Genomic DNA, 21057 nt, shown 5'->3' on the forward strand with positions numbered 1-21057 from the left:
CATCCGAGGCAAGGACGGTCGCCTGGGACCAAGCCCTCGTCTGCAGGGTCTGAGGCCACCTGTGGGTGGATGGGGTCCGAACTGGCACGTGGCCCACTGGAGAATCTGCCGCAGAATGGATCAGGAGAGGGTGGGACAGAGGTCCTGGAAGTGTGCTGTAGTGAGTGACTGCAGGGGAACAGGAAAAAGCACTTTGGCTGGCATTTTCCTCCATTTTTAGGGCCTGATCCCCAAGACACTGAAGTCCTGTGCTCAGGGAAGACTTAAAACCTCCCAGGAGGGTGAAGCAGCAGCCGAGGCTCGCCCGCCACCACCCCAGACCCTAGAATTTGGTGAAGAGCAAAGGTGGTCACGGGTCAGGGCCAATGCTGCCAGCAGCCTTCTACAGACACTTCTAAGTTCCTGTGACTACCACGCTGGACTAGGCAGACGTCAGGGAGTCTTCGCGAGCGGATGGAGAAAGGTGAGAAAATGACACACGGACATACACGCAAAGCTTCCTCCCTCCCTGGCCCCCACCTCTCTCTCATCTCGTTCCCCCTGGCCTTGCCAGGCTCAGCACGCCAGCCCCACACTTGGCTGTCTGCTCCCAACCCTCTAGCTACTTCCTGCCTCCGTGCTCTGTGCCTCATGCCTGGCAAACTTCTACACATCCTGCAGGAACTCCAGCATCTCCTCCTCTGTGATGCCTTCCTTGATTTCACCTGGGAGGCACCGGTGGCTCCCTCCCATGCTGCCTCGATGAGCTGACATTCTAGGGTTGCACTGATCGTGTTGTATGGAAACTGTCTCTCCCATGACTGGGTCTCCTCGAAGACTAACTCCTGAGGAAAAGGGCATCGTTGTTGATGTTTAAATCCCGAGTTGGGCAGGCACCTGGTACGCGGCAGCTGTCTAGGGAGGGAGGGAGGAAGGGAGGCAGAGGGGCTGAGTGACAAGCACGTGGTGCTGCAGGGCTGGAGCTCCCTGGACATCCAGCCCATGGCAGCTCTCAAGGAGGGAAAGGACATGATCCAACCAGGGTTTCAGAAAGGCCTTTGCTGAGACTGTGGGATCCTGTCGCTCTCCTACCAATCTGTCCTCCAGACTCAGCGAAGACTCTTTCGAGACCATTCCCAGATGCAAATGAAATCCCAACTCCTAGCTGGTGTGGGAAATGGGGGAAAGGAAGGACTCCAGGGTGATCTGTGGCTGCTGGCCCAGCCGACAGGGTGGACGGGGGTCACATGAACAAGGGGGCCAGAGGCAGGCACTGATGGACAGTGGGGGTCCAGGGCTCCCTCCCACGAGCTGTCAACACTCGGGACTGGAGCTTGGGAGAAAGGTCAGGGCCATAGACACAGAAGATGGAGGAACCACACCCGGCGCTGGCTGAAGCTTAGGAACTCCGGGAAAGACAGGCCTTGCAGCTGAGAAAATGCCTGAGATTCATTTCCCTGCTGCTTCCTGTGTTTTCACCACCCAGAACAGATGCTTTGGGAGGATGGAGGCTTTTCCTGTCTGATCCCGGACGTGGTTCCACAACCTGGGCTGCTGCACAATACACGGTGGGCGCTCAGGACGCATCTGTCAAGCAATGGAATGAAAGCAGTGCCAGCAGCCAGGGGCAGACCCTGGGCTACACCAATTTCATTCCGAGGCAGCAGAGGCCGCTAGGGCAGGGAGCCAGGTGACAGAGGGCAGGGAGCCAGGCGACAGAGGCCAGAGGCTGCTGGGGGCAGGGAGCCGGGTGACAGGGCGCAGGGAAGGCAGGAGGGCAGCCCCGCTCTGTGTTCTGGAAGTCTTGAGGTGTGGGGTGAGGAGCGCGCTGGAGCAGGAAGGGCTTTGGGCTGGATGAGACCCAGGGATGCAGCTGAGGAATGGGGACATAAGAAGAGGAAGCGCCACCACTGGGGCTCGGGCCTGGAGGAGGCAGGAGGGACCCAGAGTACAACCAGGGCCGGAAGCTGGATGGCACACGGCCAGCCACCCACACACCTGAGGACAGTGAGGAGTGGGGGAGGCTGGGGGTGATGGCACAAGGCCAGGCCAGGGTCCATCAGAAACGGAGTCAGCACAGATCATCTGGGCAAAGTTGGGAGACTCTCCACATCCTCCAGCTCTGCCCCGACCAGCTCAGCGTGGGACGCTGGGGCCCCTCGGCAGCCCTCCCCACCCCACTCTCAGGGGTGGAGCACCGGCCTCTCTGACGTTGCAGGATTATCATAACTCTTAAAAGCTCAGTCTGTAAAAATGCCCTTTCCCTTCCCTATGTTCTTTCCCATGCCTGGGATACAGTCACTGTTCTCCAAGCCAGGCTGGGCATGATGGCTCATGCCTGTAATCACAGCATTTTGGGAGGCTGAGGTGGGCAGACCACTTGAGGTCAGGAGTGTGAGACCAGCCCGGCCAATATGGCAAAATCCCATCTCTACTAAAAATACCAAAAAAAAAAAAAATTCGCCAGGCATGGTGGCATGCACCTGTAGTCCCAGCTACTCAGGAGGCTGAGTCAGGAGAACTGCTTGAACCCGGGAGGCGGAGGCTGCAGTGAGCCGAGATCAGGCCACTGCACGCCAGCCTGGGTGACAGAGGGAGACCCTCCATCTCAAAAACAAAACCAAAAAATCCAGCCAACAAATACCTGTCATTGGAACTTATTTTTCATTTGAAAAATACAGCAGACTAGACACAGATTATAGGATTTCTCAACATTCCATCAGCAACAGCACTAACACTCCCTTGCAGACCCTGGGGATACACGGAGGAGCTCCAAGGAGGGAACAGCAGGTTGGCAGGTCGGGGCTGGGGGAGTCAGGCCTGGCCCTGGGCCTTAGAACTCCCAGCTGGGACTTTCACCTATGCTGCTAAGTCAGCAGGCTACAGTCAGGGAATGAACTGAGGGCCCTGGATACCATGTGGGGGTGTTTTAGAGTTTACACTGTGGGCAGTAGGGAGTCACTGAAGACTTCAGGGGGAGGGAAGGAGACAGTGACCTAATCAGAGCTGCATTTGAACAAGCAGAGGAGTGGAGGATGGGCTGGAAAGCAAATGAGACTCCTCCACCCAGCAACGGCCCAGCAGCCCTCCCCCGACTGGCAACTCAGGTGCTCAGGCCACACTCCCTGCAGGCCAGAGTACCACTGCTGTCTGAGCCTCAATACCGTTCCTGGGCAGAAGGGTCTCACCCTTCTCAGCCTCAGTTTATCCATCTGTGACCTGGAGCAGAATCCTCCCTCCCATGGAAGGCAGGACAACCAGGGTAAGAAGAAAGCCTTGAAGGAGAGGGCTAAAGAGGCCTCTGATAAAGGCCGGATTCGCAGTTTTGAGGCCCAGGCTAAAAGGAGCTACAGGGGAATGAACCGGCTCCCCCTTTTCCCCTTGGCTCCCCCATCAGCAGAGGAGCTGCCCACCATGTTCTCCCACAGGGAACGAGATGGGCTCAGTTCATCGTGAGTTAAGGTCCGTGAACAGCAAAGAGCTGTAGGGAAATGTCACAGCAGAAATTACAGGGGCAACTAGAGAGTGGTGAGGAGTGAGAGGGGTGAGGAATCGCAGGGGTGAGTGGAGAGGGGTGAGGAACCGCAGGGGTGAGTGGAGAGGGGTGAGGAACTGCAGGGGTGAGTAGAGAGGGACGAGGAGTCACAGGGGTGAGTGGAGTGGTGTGAGGAGTCACAGGGGTGAGTGGAGTGGGGTGAGGAACCGCAGGGGTGAGTGGAGAGGGGTGAGGCACCGCAGGGGTGAGTGGAGAGGGGTGAGGAACCGCAGGGGTGAGTGGAGAGGGGTGAGGAACCGCAGGGGTGAGTGGAGAGGGGTGAGGAGTCCCAGCGGCCAGTGGAGAGGGGTGAGGAGTCACAGGGGCAAGTGGAGAAGGGTAAGGAATCACAGGGGCGAGTGGAGAGGGCTGAGGAGTCGCAGGGGTGTGTGGAGAGGGCTGAGGAGTCACAGGGGTGTCTGGAGAGGGGTGAGGAACCACAGGGGTGAGTAGAGAGGGCTGAGGAACCGCAGGGGTGAGTGGAGAGGGGTGAGGAATTACAGGGGTGAGTGGAGAGGGATGAGGAGTCACAGGGATGAGTGGGGAGTGGTCAGGAACTGCAGGGTGAGTGGAGAGGGGTGAGGCACCGCAGGCCTCCACAAGTGCAGCGGCTCGAGGGCACAGTGCTGAGGTGTACAACATGGGGCTTCACTGGACTGCAAATGTCAGAATCTGTTATTTACCTCAACAGAGACAGGAGGCTGCGTGAAATTGCTGCTCCTGGTAATGGCTGCTAAATGGATTTGCCAACAATGCTTCTTCCTGGGGCTGGAGCTCTCCCAAGGTTGCACTGACCAGCCCCAGGGAAGACGGCCACAGAGCTCACTGACCAGCTCCGGGGAAGACGGCCACGGAGCTCACTGACCACACCCTGAGTTCACTGATCAGTCCAGGGGAAGACGGCCACGGACCTCACTGACCAGCCCGGGGAAGATGGCCACAGGGCTCATTGACCAGCCCCAGGGAAGATGGCCATCGAGCTCACTGACCAGCCCCAGGGAAGACAGCCAAGGAGCTCACTGACCACACACTGAGTTCACTGACCAGCCCCAGGGAAGATGGACATGGAGCTCACTGACCAGCCTTGGGGAAGACGGCCACAGAGCTCACTGCCCACACACTGAGCTCACTGACCAGCCCCAGGGAAGATGGACACGGAGCTCACTGACCAGCCCTGGGGAAGACGGCCACAGAGCTCACTGACCACACATTGACTTCACTGACCAGCCCTGGGGAAGACAGCCACGGAGGTCACTGACCACACACTGAGCTTACTGACGAGCCCTGGGGAAGACAACGCTGAGCTCACCGACCAGACCTGGGAAAGATGGCTGCTGAGCTCGGGTGGCAGGTATCCTGAGGGAAAAGATATCACTGCAGGACAGCCCTAAACAGTGTCCGAGATACCCCAGCCAGGCCTACAGAAGCTCTTACCCACTCTACATGGGGCTGGCCTCATGGTGAGGCTGGGCCGTGACTCCTCCACATGTACAGCCATCATCCAGCCCCTTCAGGGGTGGGACAAACCAAGGCCAGGCTCAGTTTCATTCTGTAAGGGGCACTGCCTCAGGGTGCCCAGGACTGGGTGCTCCTCCTGCTCTGGATGCTCCCTCTGACTCTGGATGCTCCAGGGATAGTGCTCCCTCCCACTATGGATGCCCCGGGGCTGGGTGCTCCCTCCAACTCTGAATGTTCCAGGGCTGGGTGCTCCTCCTGCTCTGGATGCTCCCTCTGACTCTGGATGCTCCAGGGCTGGGTGCTCCCTCTGACTCTGGATGCTCTGGGGCTGGGTGCTCCCTCAGACTCTGGATGCCCTGGGGCTGTGTGCTCCCTCCGACTCTGGATGCCCTGGGGCTGGGTGCTCCCTCTGACTCTGGATGCTCCAGGGCTGGGTGCTCCCTCCGACTCTAGATGATCCTGGGCTGGGTGCTCCCTCCGACTCTGGATGATCTTGGGCTGGGTGCTCCTTCTGACTTTGGATTCCTTAGAGCTGGCTGCTCCCTCTGACTCTGGAAGCCCTGGGGCTGGGTGCTCCCTCTGACTCTGGATTCCCTAGAGCTGGGTGCTCCCTCTGACTCTGGATGCCCTGGGGCTGGGTGCTCCCTCTGACTCTGGATGCTCCTGGGCTGGATGCTCCCTCACCCTGTGGATGCTCCTGGGCTGGATGCTCCCTCTGACTCTGGATGCTCCTGGGCTGGATGCTCCCTCACCCTCTGGATGCTCCACCATAGGAGCTACAATCCCTCCCCCAGCGTCAGGGGCACGAAGCCATCAGCCTTGCCACCTTGTTTGCAAGTGGGACCAGACATCACCTTCTTCCTTTGGGAGTCTCCTGCACATCTTTAGATTTCTTTACATTTTAAAAGGTATATAGGCAAAGTTCTCTGGGTTTTTGTTTTTCTCTTGAGATAAGGTCTCGCTCTGTCACCCAGGCTGACTGCAGTGACCAGACCACGGCTCACTGTAGCCTTAACCTCCCTGGCTCAAGCAATCCTCCCACCTCAGCCTCCCCAGTAGTTGAGACTTTAGGTGCATGCCACCATGCCTGGCTAATTTTTGTATTTTGTGTAGAGATGGGGTTTTGCCATTTGCCCAGGCTGATCTTGAACTCCTGGACTCAAGTGATCCTCCTGCCTCAGCCTCCCAAGTAGCTGGGACTACAGGCGTGATTTTTTCATTTTTTGTTAAGACAGGGTCTCGCTTTGTTGCTCAGGCTGTCTCGAACTCCTGGCTTCCAGGGATCCTCCTACCTCGGCCTCCCAAAGTGCTGGAATTACAGGTGTGAGCCACCTCGCCCAGCCTGTGGGCAAAGTTCTGAACAGAGTTATAAGAGTCGTTGCAAGGCACTGGCAGTGCCACCGAGAGGGAGTCATTCCTCTGAGCCTCAGTTTCTCCATCTGGAAAATGAGTATAAACACTGCCTTTTGCCTGCCCATCTCCTGGGGGACATGAGTGACACATGACATCACAGAAACGTCAGAGGCACGGGGGTTCGCAGACGCACCCCCATACTGACTCCTCCTGCGCAGAACTCAACTAGGGCCCGAGCCAAAGTGAATTGAGCAGCAAACCTGCCACGGGCTTTAAAACCACCACCAACCGAGCTGTGCTCCAGAGGCAGAGATGGGAGCTTCAGCACCCAGCCCTGTAATTGCCACTCCGGCACCTGTGCAAAGCGAGACTTTGGGGCTGGACCAAGCTGCACTGTGTGGGAGGAAACAGATGCGTGGGAGGAAACCGCAGGGAGGCCGAGAGATTCTCCTGTCCAGCCTTTGCCTTTCACTGGAAGGCCAGAGAGGGGAACAGATTTTCACCTGAGGTCACGAGGGAGGTTCAGAGCACGGCTGTCTCCCAGCCCTTCCAGGTATGGGTGTAGCAGGGCAGGCAGGTAACTGAGGCTCAGATGGGTTCTGCCTGTGCATTTACACAGCAGTGCCTCACCCCGCCTGCCCCGGCCCACCCACCACATCTGTCCTTTCATTTACCCAAGATCCCAGGAGCTGTTGCAGGGATGAACTTGAACCATGCCTTCAATGGGAGTTCAGACGTGGGCAGGTGTGTCTGTGTGCGGTGCGGGGAGTGGAGGGCAGAGGAAGGCAGCAGACAGGGCCGGGCGCAGGAGAGACTCGGACCCCAGGAAGAGGCTGAGCTTAACCGAAACTCACTGACAGCATCTGCTGTCAGTGAGGGTGGGTCCAGGCACGGCTCTCCCCTCTCCCTGGCCCCGGCTGCCACCCACACTCACCCAGGCCTGCCCAACAGGGATGTGAGGAGGCTGGAGGGGAGTGTGAAAATTCCCCTATACAGCACCCCTCCTACAACTGGAATTAGATTTACACGTATAGTCATGGGAGGGTGTTTTTGGTATCTTATTAAGTGGAAAAAGAAGATGAAAAAAGGAAATTCCAGAATGAGCAACGTAGTTTGGTACCATAAAGAGCATACATACGCCTCCACCCCGCGTACACCCATGTGAGTGTGGGGAGACACAGAGAAGGTGGGAGGACACACACCCCAACTGCTAAGATCACGGGTAGGAGCTTAACATTTTACACACATCTGCAGCGTGTCACTTATTATTTTAGGGTTGGATTATCCTTGATATGTCATGTCTACGAGGCATCCAAGTCAGAAAATAAACTTGACGGTCCTCTGTAGGACTTTATCTCTTGGAGATAAAATCTGAGGCTTTTAAGAATGACTTAACTTTACGGTTAAGGTTGGCGGCTCACGCCTGTATCCCAGTACTTTGGGAAGCTGAGCAGGAGGATCACTTGAGGAGTTTGAGGCCAGCCTGGGCAACATAACAAGACCCAGTCTCTACAAAAAACAGAAAATATGAATTTAGCCAGGAGTGGTGGCACACGCCTCTAGTCCCAGCCACTCAGGGGGCTGAGGTGGGAAGATCACACGAGCCCAGAAGGTTGAGGCTGCAGTGAGCTAAGATCCCACCACTGCACTCCAGTCTGGGCAGCAGAGCGAGACCCCGTCCCCCAAAAAAAAAAAAAAAGGCAAAAAATTTAACAACTTACGAATGAATTAGATCCCCCAGCAGTTATAAGAAACAGGAGGATGGGCAGGGAGAAATGCTGCATTGTTTGACTTTTTAATAATTAGTGAGCAGTTCCCATGTTCCAAGGCCTGTTTCTAAGGGCATATCACATACTTTCCTCATTGCAATCCTTACAGCCACCCTCCGAGATAGGCACGATTATTATTGCCAACTTCCAGGTGAGAAAGCGGAGGCAGAGAGCGGGGAGAGATGAGCCCGAGCCGGGAGGACCCAGAGACCAGAGTCCAGCGCTCTAAATGTCTGCATGGTAGTGTAAGTTACTTTTTAAAATTCTGGGAAAAGAAAACTAATAAGACCAAGAGAAGCCAGCTCATTAAATTCTGGAATCTGCTGAGGCTCAAACAGCTGAGCCTGGTACCCCACACCGCCCCCACATAACTGGAGGGGAAGGAGGTCAGGCGCCTTCTCAATTCTGAGCAGCGAGTGCCTGGTTGGGGCTCACGGCTGGGATGCTGTTTGGTGAAGGACCAGAGAGTTAGCATCTTAGGGTCCGTCACAACCTTTCAACCCGGCCAGGGCAGCGCTGAGCCAGCTGAGGCCACAGGAGAATGAGAGTGTGGCTGTGCTCAGCAAACCTTTAGGGACACTGAGATTTACATTCACATAGTTTTTGTGTCACAGACATTCTCCTTCTTTTGGTTCCCTCCCACCCCTGAGCCATTTACAAATGTGAAACTCAGGACAGTCCAGGAGAACAGGGTGGTGCCCGTCTCGCAGCTGAGGGCCTGGGCAGGGAAGGAACACTCCACCCTGCAGGCCCAGCTCACACCAACCTCCTCTGCCCCTGACGTCCCACGGGGCAGCTCCACCAGGTTACACCAGGTTACAGGCCGGCTCCTCCTCACCTAGATTCCTCCCACGTGGGTGACCTGACCACACACACAGCAGGTGCCCAGGGATGGCCCCAGCTTCAGCATCTCAACAGCAGAACACCCACGTGGAGGTGCTAGGTCACACAGTCTTGACTCGCCGCAGGCCCCGCCTCTGGGGCTCAAGCCTTCCAGGCTCATGCTCCCACCTCAGCCTCCCAAGGAGTTGGAACCGTAAGTGCACACCACCATGCCCAGTTATTTTTTTCTTTTTGGTAGAGATGGAGTCTCACTACATGGCCCAGGCTGGTCTCAGACTCCTGGGCTCGGGCAGTCCTCTAACCTCAGCCTCCCAAAGTGCTGGGATTATAGGTGTGAGCCACTGTGCCTGAATTCCCTGGCCCCTTTCGGAGCCAGCCTGGACCACCTGGTACACATACACGGCTCCCCTGGACCCCCAGCCCCACCACCACCATGCCCTCGAGCCCTTCCCCATGTCGGCTCCCACGCGAGACCAGCCCTCCACGCAGTCTCCGTGCACACGCCCTGCCTGGCTGGTGAGGCGGTCCGACTCAGCACTGGCCACCATGTGACTCTACCTGGTCTCCATCTCTTCAGCAATGCGCTGACCAGGACCTCCAGGTGGCTTTGCTAATGAGGTGGGTGCGGCCTTGGCACCACTACAGTGAGCTCTCCACCGCCGGCTGCTTCTGTCACGGCTAACTCTTGTCTTCAGTCTCCATCCTGGCTTCTCCTGCCTTAACTCAGGCCCTCACTACGGCGAATTGGATGATTCAGTATCCACGGAGTCTCTGCAAATCTGCATCGCGACTTATGCTCCCCACAGGCCCATGAGACTGGCTTTTCCCTGCCTAGCACCCTTCACTGGGTCTGACGCCCACAAGTCCTCCACCTGCCACAGAGCGAGCCCCAGCCTGCCACACAGAGCCCTACTGATCCTCCTGTCTCTCTCCTCCCCATCTGCTTCTTGCCCCTCATGGGCTCTTTCCTCTCCCCACCGCCCTCTTCTTCTTCCCTTTTTCTCCCTCCCTCTCCTTCTCCCTCCCCGGCATAACCAGACCCTCAGCTACGCCAAATGCCCCCACACTTCCTGGGCACCACTCTTGTGCTCCGCAGCACCACATTTCCCCGGCACCCTCCTCTGCAGAGCTGCGCCTGCTCCTGAATTGCCCTCTCCTGGCACCTGGTCACCCAACCTCCAGGCCCGGCTGCAACACCCACCCCACTCTGCAGCCCAGAGGCCTCCCCCACCTCCCCGGGTGCCACCATTTGCCCACGGCAGGTCCGCCCCATGCTCCTGCCTGCCTTCTACTCCTGCAGCACTTCTCACACTGCACTGCCGTATCTGACACCAACTGTGAGCTCCTGGAGGGCAGGGGCTGGCTTCTCCGCCTCCTTGGCCTTGGGGCCTGGCGTGAAGGTGAATGACTGCACACAGGAACTGGCGTGGGACACATCACGCGAAGTTCCATCCAGAAAGCTCTGGGCCTTGCCAGGGATCCATGCGGTTCCCCAAGCCCACCCTGGGTCCCTGCAGCCCCCTGGCTGCCTTTGTGCTGACAGCCCCGAGCTGGAGATCAGCAGCATGCTGGTGGCGTGTGGGGTGAGCAGAATGGGCTCAGCACCTCATAAGGCAGCTGCTTGCTCTCCCTTAGGAAGCAGAAAAGTCACGCTGCAGGCCTCCCAACAGCGAGAGAAAAGCAGGCCGTAGTGGAGATGCTCTGCCGTCACACTCCCAAGCAAGGCAGATGTTCCGACAGGCAGCGTGGCGTCTGGTCCAATCCTCCGATCCAGCCAAGTCCGTTCCTGCCAAGCAGCCTCGGAGAGGTAGGAGCAGCTGGAGCAGGCCCCTGGGGCAGACGAATTAAGTGACTGCTTCCGGGAATTTAGGAAACATCAGCCACTGAATGAAAAAATCCATCTTCGAAACGAGGCACAAACACACGTCTTCCACGTACAAATTAGGTTGAGAGGAGAAAGGACATCTCGAGGCCAATTTGCAGGTGACTGGGATGAAACGACTCTGGGTGCTGCTGCTTCTCCACTCCACAGAGGGACAGGCTGAGGGTGAGGTTTGAAAAGGGGGTAGGGAATGGGCTGACAGAGGACTTTCACCCCACACCCATTGGGGAGGAGGCTCTGCAAAAAGCTGACTTCTCCAAACCCTTACACTTGTGGGAACATAAAATGGTGCAGCTGCCACGGAAAACAGGATGGAGGCTCCTCAATTAAACAGAATCGCTGTAGGATCCAGCAGTTCCCGCAAGACTGGAAGGCGGGATCTCAGAGAGGTGCACACCCGAGGTCACCGCAGCGTTACTCACAACAGCTAGAACACGGAAGGAACCCAGATGGCCGTCACAGATGAGCGGATAAACAAAACACAGATGTGCACCGTGAAATGCTCCTCAGCCTTAGAAAGGATGGAAATCCTGACGCCTGCGACGTCACGGATGAACCTTGAAACCTTATGCAAAGAAGCCTGGTTAAACTGCAGCTTCTAGCCTGGGAGGTCTGCGGGGCTGAGATTCTGCATTTTTAATGAACATCCAGGCGACATCCACATCACTGGTCCTCGGCCCACACTTTGAGCAGCAAGGATCCCGGCAGCACCTGAATCCTCTCCTGGCCTTTATGCCTCCACCTCCAGGAGGAGCTCTCTGTAAACTAGATGGGGCCAGGACTCCCACAGCTTCCCCAGACAGGAGACGACTTCTCAGAGGTGAGCAGACTCTCTCGAGAGTGCTGCTGCGGGCACGTCAGGGGTCACTGCCACCTCCACAAGTGGAGGGCTGGTGCTGGGAATGAAACAGTGACAAGGCCGGACACCAGGGCTCACGCCTTCATCCCAGCACTTTGAGAGACCGAGGCAGGAGGGTCATCTAAGCCAGGAGTTTGAGACTAGCCTGGGCAACAGAGCAAGACCCTGTCTCTAAAAAAAATAAAAAATTATTCAGGCAAGGCAGTACATGCCTGTAGTCCTAGCTCCTAGGGAGGCTGAGGGAGGAGGATCGATTGAGCAGAGGAGTTTGCAGCTGCGGTGAGCCGTCGGCCACTGCTGCACTCCAGCCTGGGTGGCAGGCCAAGACCTCGTCTCTTAAAACGCTGCCAGAGAGGGCAGAGCTCTGCAGTGGGCAGGCAGCAGAGTGAACGGACGCTCCTGCTCCTCCCGTGGTTTCACAGCCTGGAGTCCCAGAAACCGAACAGAGGGAAATGGAAGCTTTAAGGAAAACGGCATGTCCCCCACCTAGCCCAGGACTCCTGCCAGGCCCCCAGTGGGGGGCCCAAGATGACTCAGCAGGACACACACCCTCCTCAGAGCCAAGTGAGCCCAAGCCAGGCTGGAGGGAGGGTCACATTCTGGCCCAGCCCCTTCCCTCCAAGCTAGGCTGGGTGACGCCCACCCCCGCCTGAGCTGGACTTCCTCTGAGGGATTTGGGCCAAACATAAGACTGGCCCATCTTCCTTCATTAGGACTCAGGTAATCTTTCATGGGCAGGCTCCCCTGCACCCACATTGTGGGGCACATTTGGCTGAGACCAGAAAAAAACCCAACTGCTTCCCTCAAAGGGTGACGATGCCTCCCAGGCTCTGGCAGGCCCTGCTCAGCCTCCCAGCGCTGGCTGGACTCTGGATGATGCTGAAAGCGGGCTCACTCCGATGCCAAGCTATCAGAGGCACCAGGCCTAATTAAGCACGCAGCCCCTCTCCCTTCCCACCATGGCCCTCAGATAATGAAGGCAGGCAGCCAAGGCCGCAGGCCCAATTACAGGGGGGACGCGGTGAGGAGCAGCACGGCAGTGGCTTCCACTCGCGAGCTCATTAGCTCACTGCCGCTGACGGCTGCCAGGCCTCTCACTGGGGACGCCTCTGTGTGCCCAGGAGCACCCGAGGCTCTGTCCTCCGACCTCGCCTGGGCCTGGACACTTCCTGTGGTGGGGATCTCCCCAGCACCCCTTCTCCAGCCTGCCTGAGCCCTCACCGCCCATGGTGATGGAGATAAACGGGGAGGTGCCCCGAAGCTGGCAGGCCCCAAGCGGAGGGCCCCTGATGCCCCGCACCATGTGAGAGCCCCCCAGCCCCAACCCCAACTATAATGGACCACCCATCCTGGTTTAACACCTCTCTCCGGAGCACTGGGATCTGCGTGGCTCCGGACCCCAGGTCCCCAGTGCCTGACACCACAGCTGGACGAGGAATGGATGGCATCGTCTCTCCTCCCAGACACCAGAGAGCCCTGCAGGGGTCATGTCTGGGCCTCCCTGATTCTGCAGTGGCTCACGTTCTAGGTGACCACCTCTCACAGCAGGAATCCCGGGGGGTCAGCGACAGCGATTCTCTCCCTGGAGTCCCAGGCCCAGTATATCTGCCCATTCACTGCTCAAATGCAGCTTGTCGCCCCAAAGACTCCCAAGTCCCCTACAGCTCAGCGTCCCAAAGATCCCAGCTCTGCCCTCCGTTTTCAGGTCCCTGGGATCTCAGCCTTGGAGGCAGCTGGAGCACGCCCCTCCCTCCTCCGAGGTCACTGCTCCCCAGTCAGATCCTGTGTTGCTTTTTCCTCCAGCACACGCCTCTGCCTCGCGGGCACCTCCCTCACACTCCAGCCAGGGAGGCGCTTGCCCAACCCAGCCCGTTTCCAGCTTCCAGCCTCAGCCTATGTGTTCTGCCCCTCCGCAGACGCCCTTCCTTCTGCCCTCGGCCTTGCAGAAGCCTGCCTGGCCTTCAGGGGCCCCTTCCTCCAGGCAGCCCTCCCAGCTGCTCTGAGTCCTGGGAACTCCAGTCCCAGCCACGGTGCACGTCACTCTAGAGAATCCCATCTGCCCATCGTGACCTTGAGGCCATGCAGGAAGAGATCGTTCTGAACATCTCTCTTTTTGGATCTCCCTAACCCTGGACTGGCACACAGCAGGCTAAGCGACTGAGTGAGACGTTTACTGAGTAACCTGCACAGAAACTGAGGGCTTCCCTACCGGCTCGGGAATCCGGTGCTGGAGCTACAAAGGCTTCCGGGCTTTCGTGTACACTACGGACACAACGGGACAACTGTGGGAGCTCCAGTTCTAAGTTTAAGACAAAGAGAATTCCAGTGCTGGGGGCTGAACTCTGTCCCCCAGGGGCTGTATTTGAAGAGAGGGTCGTTAGGAGGTAATTTAGGTAAAATGAGGTCAAAAGGGTGGGGCCCTAATCCAATAGAACTAGCATCTTCATAAGAAAAGGAAGAGGTCGGGCGTGGCTCAGGTCTGTCATCCCAGCACTGTGGGAAGCTGAGGTGGAGAATTGCTTGAGGGCCCGTTTGAGACCAGCCTGGGCAACAGAACGATGCCCTGTGTCTACAAAATACATAAAATTAGGCAGGTGTGGTGGCACACATCTGTTGTCTCAGCTACCCGGGAAGCTCGGGCGGGAAGATTGCTTGAGCCCAGGAGTGGAGGCTGCAGTGAGCAATGACCACGCCGCTGCACGCCAGTCTGGGTGACAGTGAGACCCTGTCAAAAAACAAGAAGCAAGAGGAGGAGGACAGACTAGAGCCCTCTCCTCTCGCCACGTGGGCCACAAGAAGGCAGCTGTCTGCATGCTGGGAAGAGCACCCTCACCAGACACAGAATCAGCCAACACCTGGGTCTCAGTTTTGTGCCTCCAATGAAATGTGTCCACGGCTGAGGGCGCCCAGTTCAGTCCGTGGCGTTTTGTTGTGGCGGCCTGAGTTATGACCCAGGGAGTCACTCAGCCTCTTTCAGATGTCCGGGACCCGCTCCATCCTCATAACACGCGTGCAGCCTCCGCAGGCAGGGCCCTGCGAGGGTGAGCAGCAGTCACAGGCGCCTTCACTGCCGGCTGGTGATGGGCCGGGCAGTCTGCCAAGGCCTCGCCTGCACTAACTCACTCGTCCATCAAGATGAGGGAAGCTTGATGATGCCATTTTACAGATGACTCCATTTTACAGATGGCAAAACAGAGGCCCAGAGATGTGAAGTGACTTGTCCACGACTGCTCCACCGGGGCCACGCGGGGACCTCAACCCAAGTCTGTCGTGCTCGGCAGCTCAGAGCACAGCCACCTCACAATCTTGGGGCCAGGGAAGAGAGAAGCTGCCCCGCCAGGCCCTTGCAGAACATGGAGTCACTCCTCAAAGTATGGATGAGCCCCTCCCATCCGGTCATGAGCTCTCAGCATCGCGTTTCGTCTGCGTGGGTATAGAACTCACCGGCCAGTCCAGGAGCACCTGCTGCCCCCTTCTGCTCAGGTGGACGGAGCGGCCTCTCACCCTGGCTGGCCCCTGCAGTCCAGGGCTCTTTCCTTCCTAGAACCCTTATTCACACCCTCTAACTCCTCCCCATCTGCTCAGAATACACCAAAGAGGCTGGCGCTGTGTCTCAGCAAATGACCTCAGTCCCTGCATAGCCTTGTCCTAACCCTATCATCCCCCAGGGACAGCCATCGCCACCTGACTTGTCTCCAGCGCCAGGGTCATCTCTTAAAATCAGATCCCATCACACCCCAGCTTAAAACTCTCCACTGACATCCCGTTAAACTCCCGGTGAAATCCCAACTCCTGGCCTTGCTGGCAAACTGTGTGTGATGGGCCAACCTGCCGCTCACTCTCTCTGTCCCAGACGCCATCATCTGTCCCTTGAACATGGCCTGAGGTCAGAGAGGGCGCCGAAGCCTCTCCCTAGGTGCTCTGTGTGGGCGTGAGGTCAGATAGGGCCCAGAAGCCTCTCCCTATGCGCTCTGCATTAATTTTCGGTGTCCGATTGCTACTTCGTGTTTATCCATTTGTCTTCTCTGTTCCTCAATGTACTGAGTGCTACCTCATGAGTGGTATAACATGAAGTAGAGCACCACGCAGCGTACCTAGGGAAAGGCTCTGGGGACCCTCTCTGAGCTCCATTTGTCTTCTCTATTACCCCACCCCTGGAAAGTCATCTCCGTGACAGCGAAGACTGTCTGTCTCGTTCACGGCATCACCAGCACCCAGAACAGGGCCTTCACACAGTGGGCTATTAATTAAAGAATGAATGCACATAATCTCCTCCAAGAAGGAAGTGTGAACCCTCCAACTCCCCAAATGCCCACCATCCAGCTGTGTTTCCTAACACCCTCTCTTCCTGCCTCCATCCTGGAACACGACCCTCAGAAGCTCAGAGCTCTCCGGCCTCACCACCCACGCCAGGACTGAGTCCTCAGCCTGCTGAATGCTAAGAACCATTTCAACGGAAATGCCTGGAGCAGCCCAGAGCTCCAGAGTGGCCTGGGGACCCACTTCCAGCTGAGGTCCTCCCCTGGACGGCCACTGTTGCCTAAGATGTGGCCCCAGGGAGCAGCTGTGTTAGCTGCTGCACAGCCAGGCCAGCAGCTGCCTCTGTGGCCCGGGCCCTGGACCGTCCGGGGGAAGCAGGCCGGCTCTGTGCCTCTTTATGATCCCCTGTATCTGGAATATTCACAGCAGCTGTGAGGTTGAGAGACAGAGGAGGAAACAGGCTGCCAGGTTCCGTTCTCCCAGCAGGAGTCACAAAACATAACCTCACCGCCCAAGTCCTGGAAGCCGGACCTTCCCAAGTCCCCGCGCCCCCACCTACATTGACCCGTAGTCCAGGGCCTTTGCAGGGCTGGAGGAGGAGCCAGCACAGCCCGACACCAGCCCCCACCTCCCCTCCAGTATTCTTGGACCAATTAATCCACATTCCTCAGCCCGGTTTACCACATATGACAGAGCAGGAAAAAAATGACCGCAGCTGAAATCCTGGCTTTCCCACCTGCTAACTGGGCACATTAACCTCACTGTACCTTTGGTTTTCTCATCGAGCTTTTGAATGCCACTGAAAATGCCCTTACCAAGTTGCCAATGGCCTCCATCTTCCACGTCCATGTTTATTTATCCTGACTTCCCCATCTCTCCTGGTCCTCTCAGCACTTCCCATCCCCCACCTCCCCACCCCCCATTATTTCTTCCCAGCGCTTACTGTGTCCTGAAACCATCTTGTTCACTTGATCATTACTTGTTTTTAAGTTGCCTTGCCCATTATTATCTCAAGAAAGTTCCTTCTCTGTCTTCTTTAGTATAATAACTCCAGTCTTAAGACCATGACCAGCAGCCGGGCAGTGGCTCACGCCTGTAATCCCAGCACTTTGGGAGGCTGAGGCCGGTGGATCAGCTGAGGTTAGGAGCTGGAGACCATCCTGGCCAACATGGCGAAACCCCTTCTCTACTAAAATACAAAAATTAGCTGTGTGTGGTGGTGCGCGCCTGTAATCCCAGCTACTCAGGAGGCTGAGGCAGGAGAATCACTTGAACCCAGGAGGTGGAGGTTGCAGTGGGCTGATATCACGCCATTTGCACTCTAGCCTGGGCGACAGAGTGAGACTCTGTCTTAAAAAACAAAAACAACAACAACAAAAACCATGACTAGCCCATGGAAGTTACTTGAGGATGAGTTCCAGCAAAACTAAGATGAAAACAAAAAAGAGAACAGCGTCTAACCGAGGAGGGTAGCAAAGGGGAGTCCCATTATAACAGCTGTGCAGTTACCAGCCTAGGAGGGAGCAGGAGGGAGAATCTAGGAGGGTTTATTCCAGGAAAAAAAAAAGAGGCTCCCTATGATAGTGAACTTGAGATGCTGACTAATCCTGAGGATTGGAAGGAGCATTATTCTCTCAGCAATAAGAAAAAGAAAGGCAAGTTGAAACTCCAGAAAAAACTAAAAGTCGTATTTGAAAAGTCCCAGAATCACTACAAAACAATTTAACATGTGACACAGTTTAGTATAAAGAGAAAATCGATTTGATCTCCTGCAAAGATCATTCTCCTTTGAGTACCCAGGGATGAAGAGCAGAGCAGACCAACAGAATACACAGTGCCTCCTAGCATACGACCTGGCCTTGAGGAAAATACGATTTATCCAATAACAACTAAAAACATGTTTTTCTTGTTGCCTTAATATATTCTGGAGACGATACCATTTGAGCGCCTATGTGCCAGGCAAAGTTGTAAGAGCTTCGCCTTTAATGATTCGTAACCCTCGGAGCACAGTGAGGTGCATGGTATCATTACCGTATTTTACAGATGAGGAACCTCAGGTCTGAGATAGTGAATAGGTTTTGTGAGGTCACAGAAGAAGAGCTAGATTCACACCCTGACTTCTAACAGCAGCACTGGGTCTCAAAGTTCGGGTGTGAATCCAGTGGGAGAGCCAGAAGATACACCCAAGCTACACGACCCAGAGCCGGCCCTAGACATCAGGACATTTAGTTTTCCTTCGTCCTTGCCAAGAGGTCAAGGGTACCACAACCCAGCGCACAAGCCACAGAGCAGCAGGGCTGGTCCAGAATTGTGGCTGGGAAGGCGGAAGGACAGGATGGAGCAGGAGCAGGGTCTTACCTTCCTGCAGTCTTTGCAGAACACTGAGGAGCTGCCCAGGAAGCCCAGCACCTCCCCGCAGAGCAGACACTGGGACAGGCCGTTCCCCATCACATTGCCCCGCAGGGTCTCCAGCCGCTCCACCAGCCGCCTGCAGCCAGGACACAGAGTCAGAGGGAATGCACCTCCCACTCTAGCCCAACCACTGCCCGGCACAGCTGCCACCGAGGCCCAGAGCTGAACCGTGCCACGTGGCTGTTCCCTCATGAGGGTATTGTTCTTCGTCCTGCCCTTCCCCGGGCTAACTGTGAATCCTTCATTCACTTGCCAACTATTCACCTAGCACCTAGGATCCATCAGAGGCTGGGGAAATGGCAGCAAACCAGCCAGACAGACATGGTCCCTGTTCTCCTGGAATGTACCTTTAGTAAGGAAGAAAATTCACGAGCAAGTCAACAAGAAGACTGATTTCAGATAGAAAGCAGCGCTATGAAATGGAAATAGTGGGGCGGGGAGGGAGAGGGAGGTGGAGGGGAGGCAAGGAGAGGGAGATGAGGGGAGGGAGGGAGAGGGAGATGGGGAGGGAGGGAGAGGGAGACGGAGGGGAGGGAGGGAGAGGGAGCTGGAGGGGCAGGGAGGGAGAGGGAGAAGAAGGGGGGAGGGAGGGAGAGGGAGATTGAGGGGCAGGGAAATGCCCCACGGGGACCAGTGAATGCCCTGGGAGAACTCGTGGACTCACGGCTGAAGAATGAGCCACCCCTCATGGCCTGTTTCTCCCATTGCAAAGATAAGAAGGCTGGGCAGGGTGGCTCTTGCCTGTAATCCCAGCCCTTTGTGAGCTGAGGCAGGCGGATCATGTGAGCCCAGGAGTTAGAGACCAGCCCGGCTGACACAGTGAGAACCCATGTCTAAAAAAAAAGAGCTGTGTGTGGGCACACCATAGTCCTGGCTACTTGAGGCTGAGGTGGGGGGATGGCTGGAGCCCAGGAAGCTGAGGCTGCCAGGATCTGTGATCGGAACTGCTCTCTAGCCTAGACGACAGAGTGAGGCCCGTCTCAAAAGTAAAAAAAGAAAGATACAAGCCATGCAGGAGACCAGAATGAAATCAATTCCAAACAAGGCCCTGCATCCGTGTCCCCTACTCCTGCTTTTCTGTGTTTCCAGAGTTTCTAGGAAACAGGCCTTGCTTTGTCACTAAACACAGGACGCAGTGAAAGTGCTGGAAGACGAGCTGTGGTTGGGGCTGGACGCTGCAGGCCGGAGAAGTGCACACAGACGGCCGGGAGGGGCGACCCCGGCTCAGCCTGCAGCCAAACCTCCCTCCCTCCCTTGGCTGACCCTGGCACAGCTGCAGGTGTGCAGAGCTCAGCAGCCCTGGGGCGCTTCACCACCGTGAGCATTCCGGTCCATACCCAGGCGTACACCCATCCGCTGGCCTCTTCCGACAGGGGTATCCTGAGGCCCCGGGGCTGTTCAGGAAGAGCACCCTTCAGGACGGGCTGGAGTCCGTGACCTCCAGACCCACTCCCAGAGGTGAAAAGCAGCAGCAGGAGCCAGAGGGCCAGCCTCCCAGCCCCCAGGGCTGTCACCAGAGCCCCTGCTGCCCTCCCGCTCAGCTGGCTCCAGTGGCTCACCCGATTCTCTGCTGCTCCAGGACGTCCAGCCGCTCGGCCCTCTGGATGACCTGCAGGATGGCCTCCACCTCTGTGGGGCTGAGATGCTGGTCCCTCCTCTGCTTCTCCGTCTGGTAGGTGTGCACAGACCAGCCCGTGTGCAGCCTGAAGAGGGAACAGTACAGATGACGCTGAGGCCGAGGCAGCGTGAACCCCAGCAGCCCCTCCCACATCCATCAGGCCGGAGACAGCAGCCAGAGGGCAGCCCCCCACATCCACCAGACCCGACAGCAGCCAGAGGGCAGCCGCCCCACATCCACCAGGCCCGAGACAGCCAGCCGGCAGCCCCCCATATCCACCAGGCCCGACAGCAGCCAGAGGGTAGACCCCACTTCCATCAGGCCCAACAGCAGCCAGAGAGCAGCACCCCCACATCCACCAGATCTGATAGCAGCCAGCGGGCAGCCCCCCATATCCACCAGGCCCGAGAGCAGCCAGCGAGCAGCCCCCCCACATCCACCAGGCCCGACAGCAGCCAGCAGGCAGCCCCCCACATCCACCAGGCCCGACAGCAGCCAGCGGGCAGCCCTCCACATCCACCAGGCCCGAGAGCAGCCAGCGGACAGCCCCCCCACATCCACCAGGCCTGACAGCAGCCAGTGGGCAGCCCAGGTGCCGTGTGCTGGGCTGAGGCATGCAGGCCAGAGAGGGGCTCCAAGCGCCGGCCCTGCCATCTGCCCACTCCTCAGCCTCAGCAAAGACGGCAGCAACTTAGCCGGGGAGGCCGACGCCCAGAACATGACCCTCACGCACACAGAGAAGGCCAAGGTCACGGCACGTGAGGCGTCAAGGGAGGAGCATGAAAGATGGTCAGGAGAAAAGGTGAGCCCTGAGGCTGTGAGGGAGGGAGACAGAGCTTCCCAGGGGACAGGCAAGCAGTGTGGTCAGGGCAGACACATACCTGCCGACAGAACGTTGTGAGAACTGGCAGGTTCAGGGCAGGAGGGGAAAGCGCGTTTCACAAGAGGCGGCGTGGTGAGGGCAGCGTGAGGCGTGGTGAGGGCCCTGGTGAGGGCCGTGGTGAGGGCAGGGTGAGGCGTGGTGAGGCGTGGTGAGGCGTGGTGAGGGCAGTGGTGAGGCGTGGTGAGGGCCGTGGTGAGGGCAGGGTG

The 21057-nt window shown here is 57.3% G+C and overlaps 1 protein-coding gene across 7 annotated transcripts in view; it reads right to left on the reverse strand.

Annotated features, from left to right (window-relative positions):
• RPH3AL (rabphilin 3A like (without C2 domains)) overlaps positions 1-21057 on the reverse strand; it is a 118892-nt gene that overhangs the window by 73841 nt on the left and 23994 nt on the right. For all 7 annotated transcript variants that reach the window (XM_032263403.1, XM_032263401.1, XM_032263405.1 and 4 more), the window contains exons 3-4: positions 19910-20053; positions 18297-18426 (exon numbers count right to left, since the gene is read on the reverse strand). In XM_032263403.1, the coding sequence (XP_032119294.1) occupies positions 18297-18426; positions 19910-20053 (274 nt within the window). The remainder of the gene's footprint in view (positions 1-18296; positions 18427-19909; positions 20054-21057) is intronic.

This window comes from Sapajus apella, unplaced genomic scaffold (assembly GCF_009761245.1).
Source record: "Sapajus apella isolate SASKATOON/1434 unplaced genomic scaffold, GSC_monkey_1.0 scaffold136, whole genome shotgun sequence".
Classification (NCBI taxonomy): domain Eukaryota; kingdom Metazoa; phylum Chordata; class Mammalia; order Primates; family Cebidae; genus Sapajus; species Sapajus apella.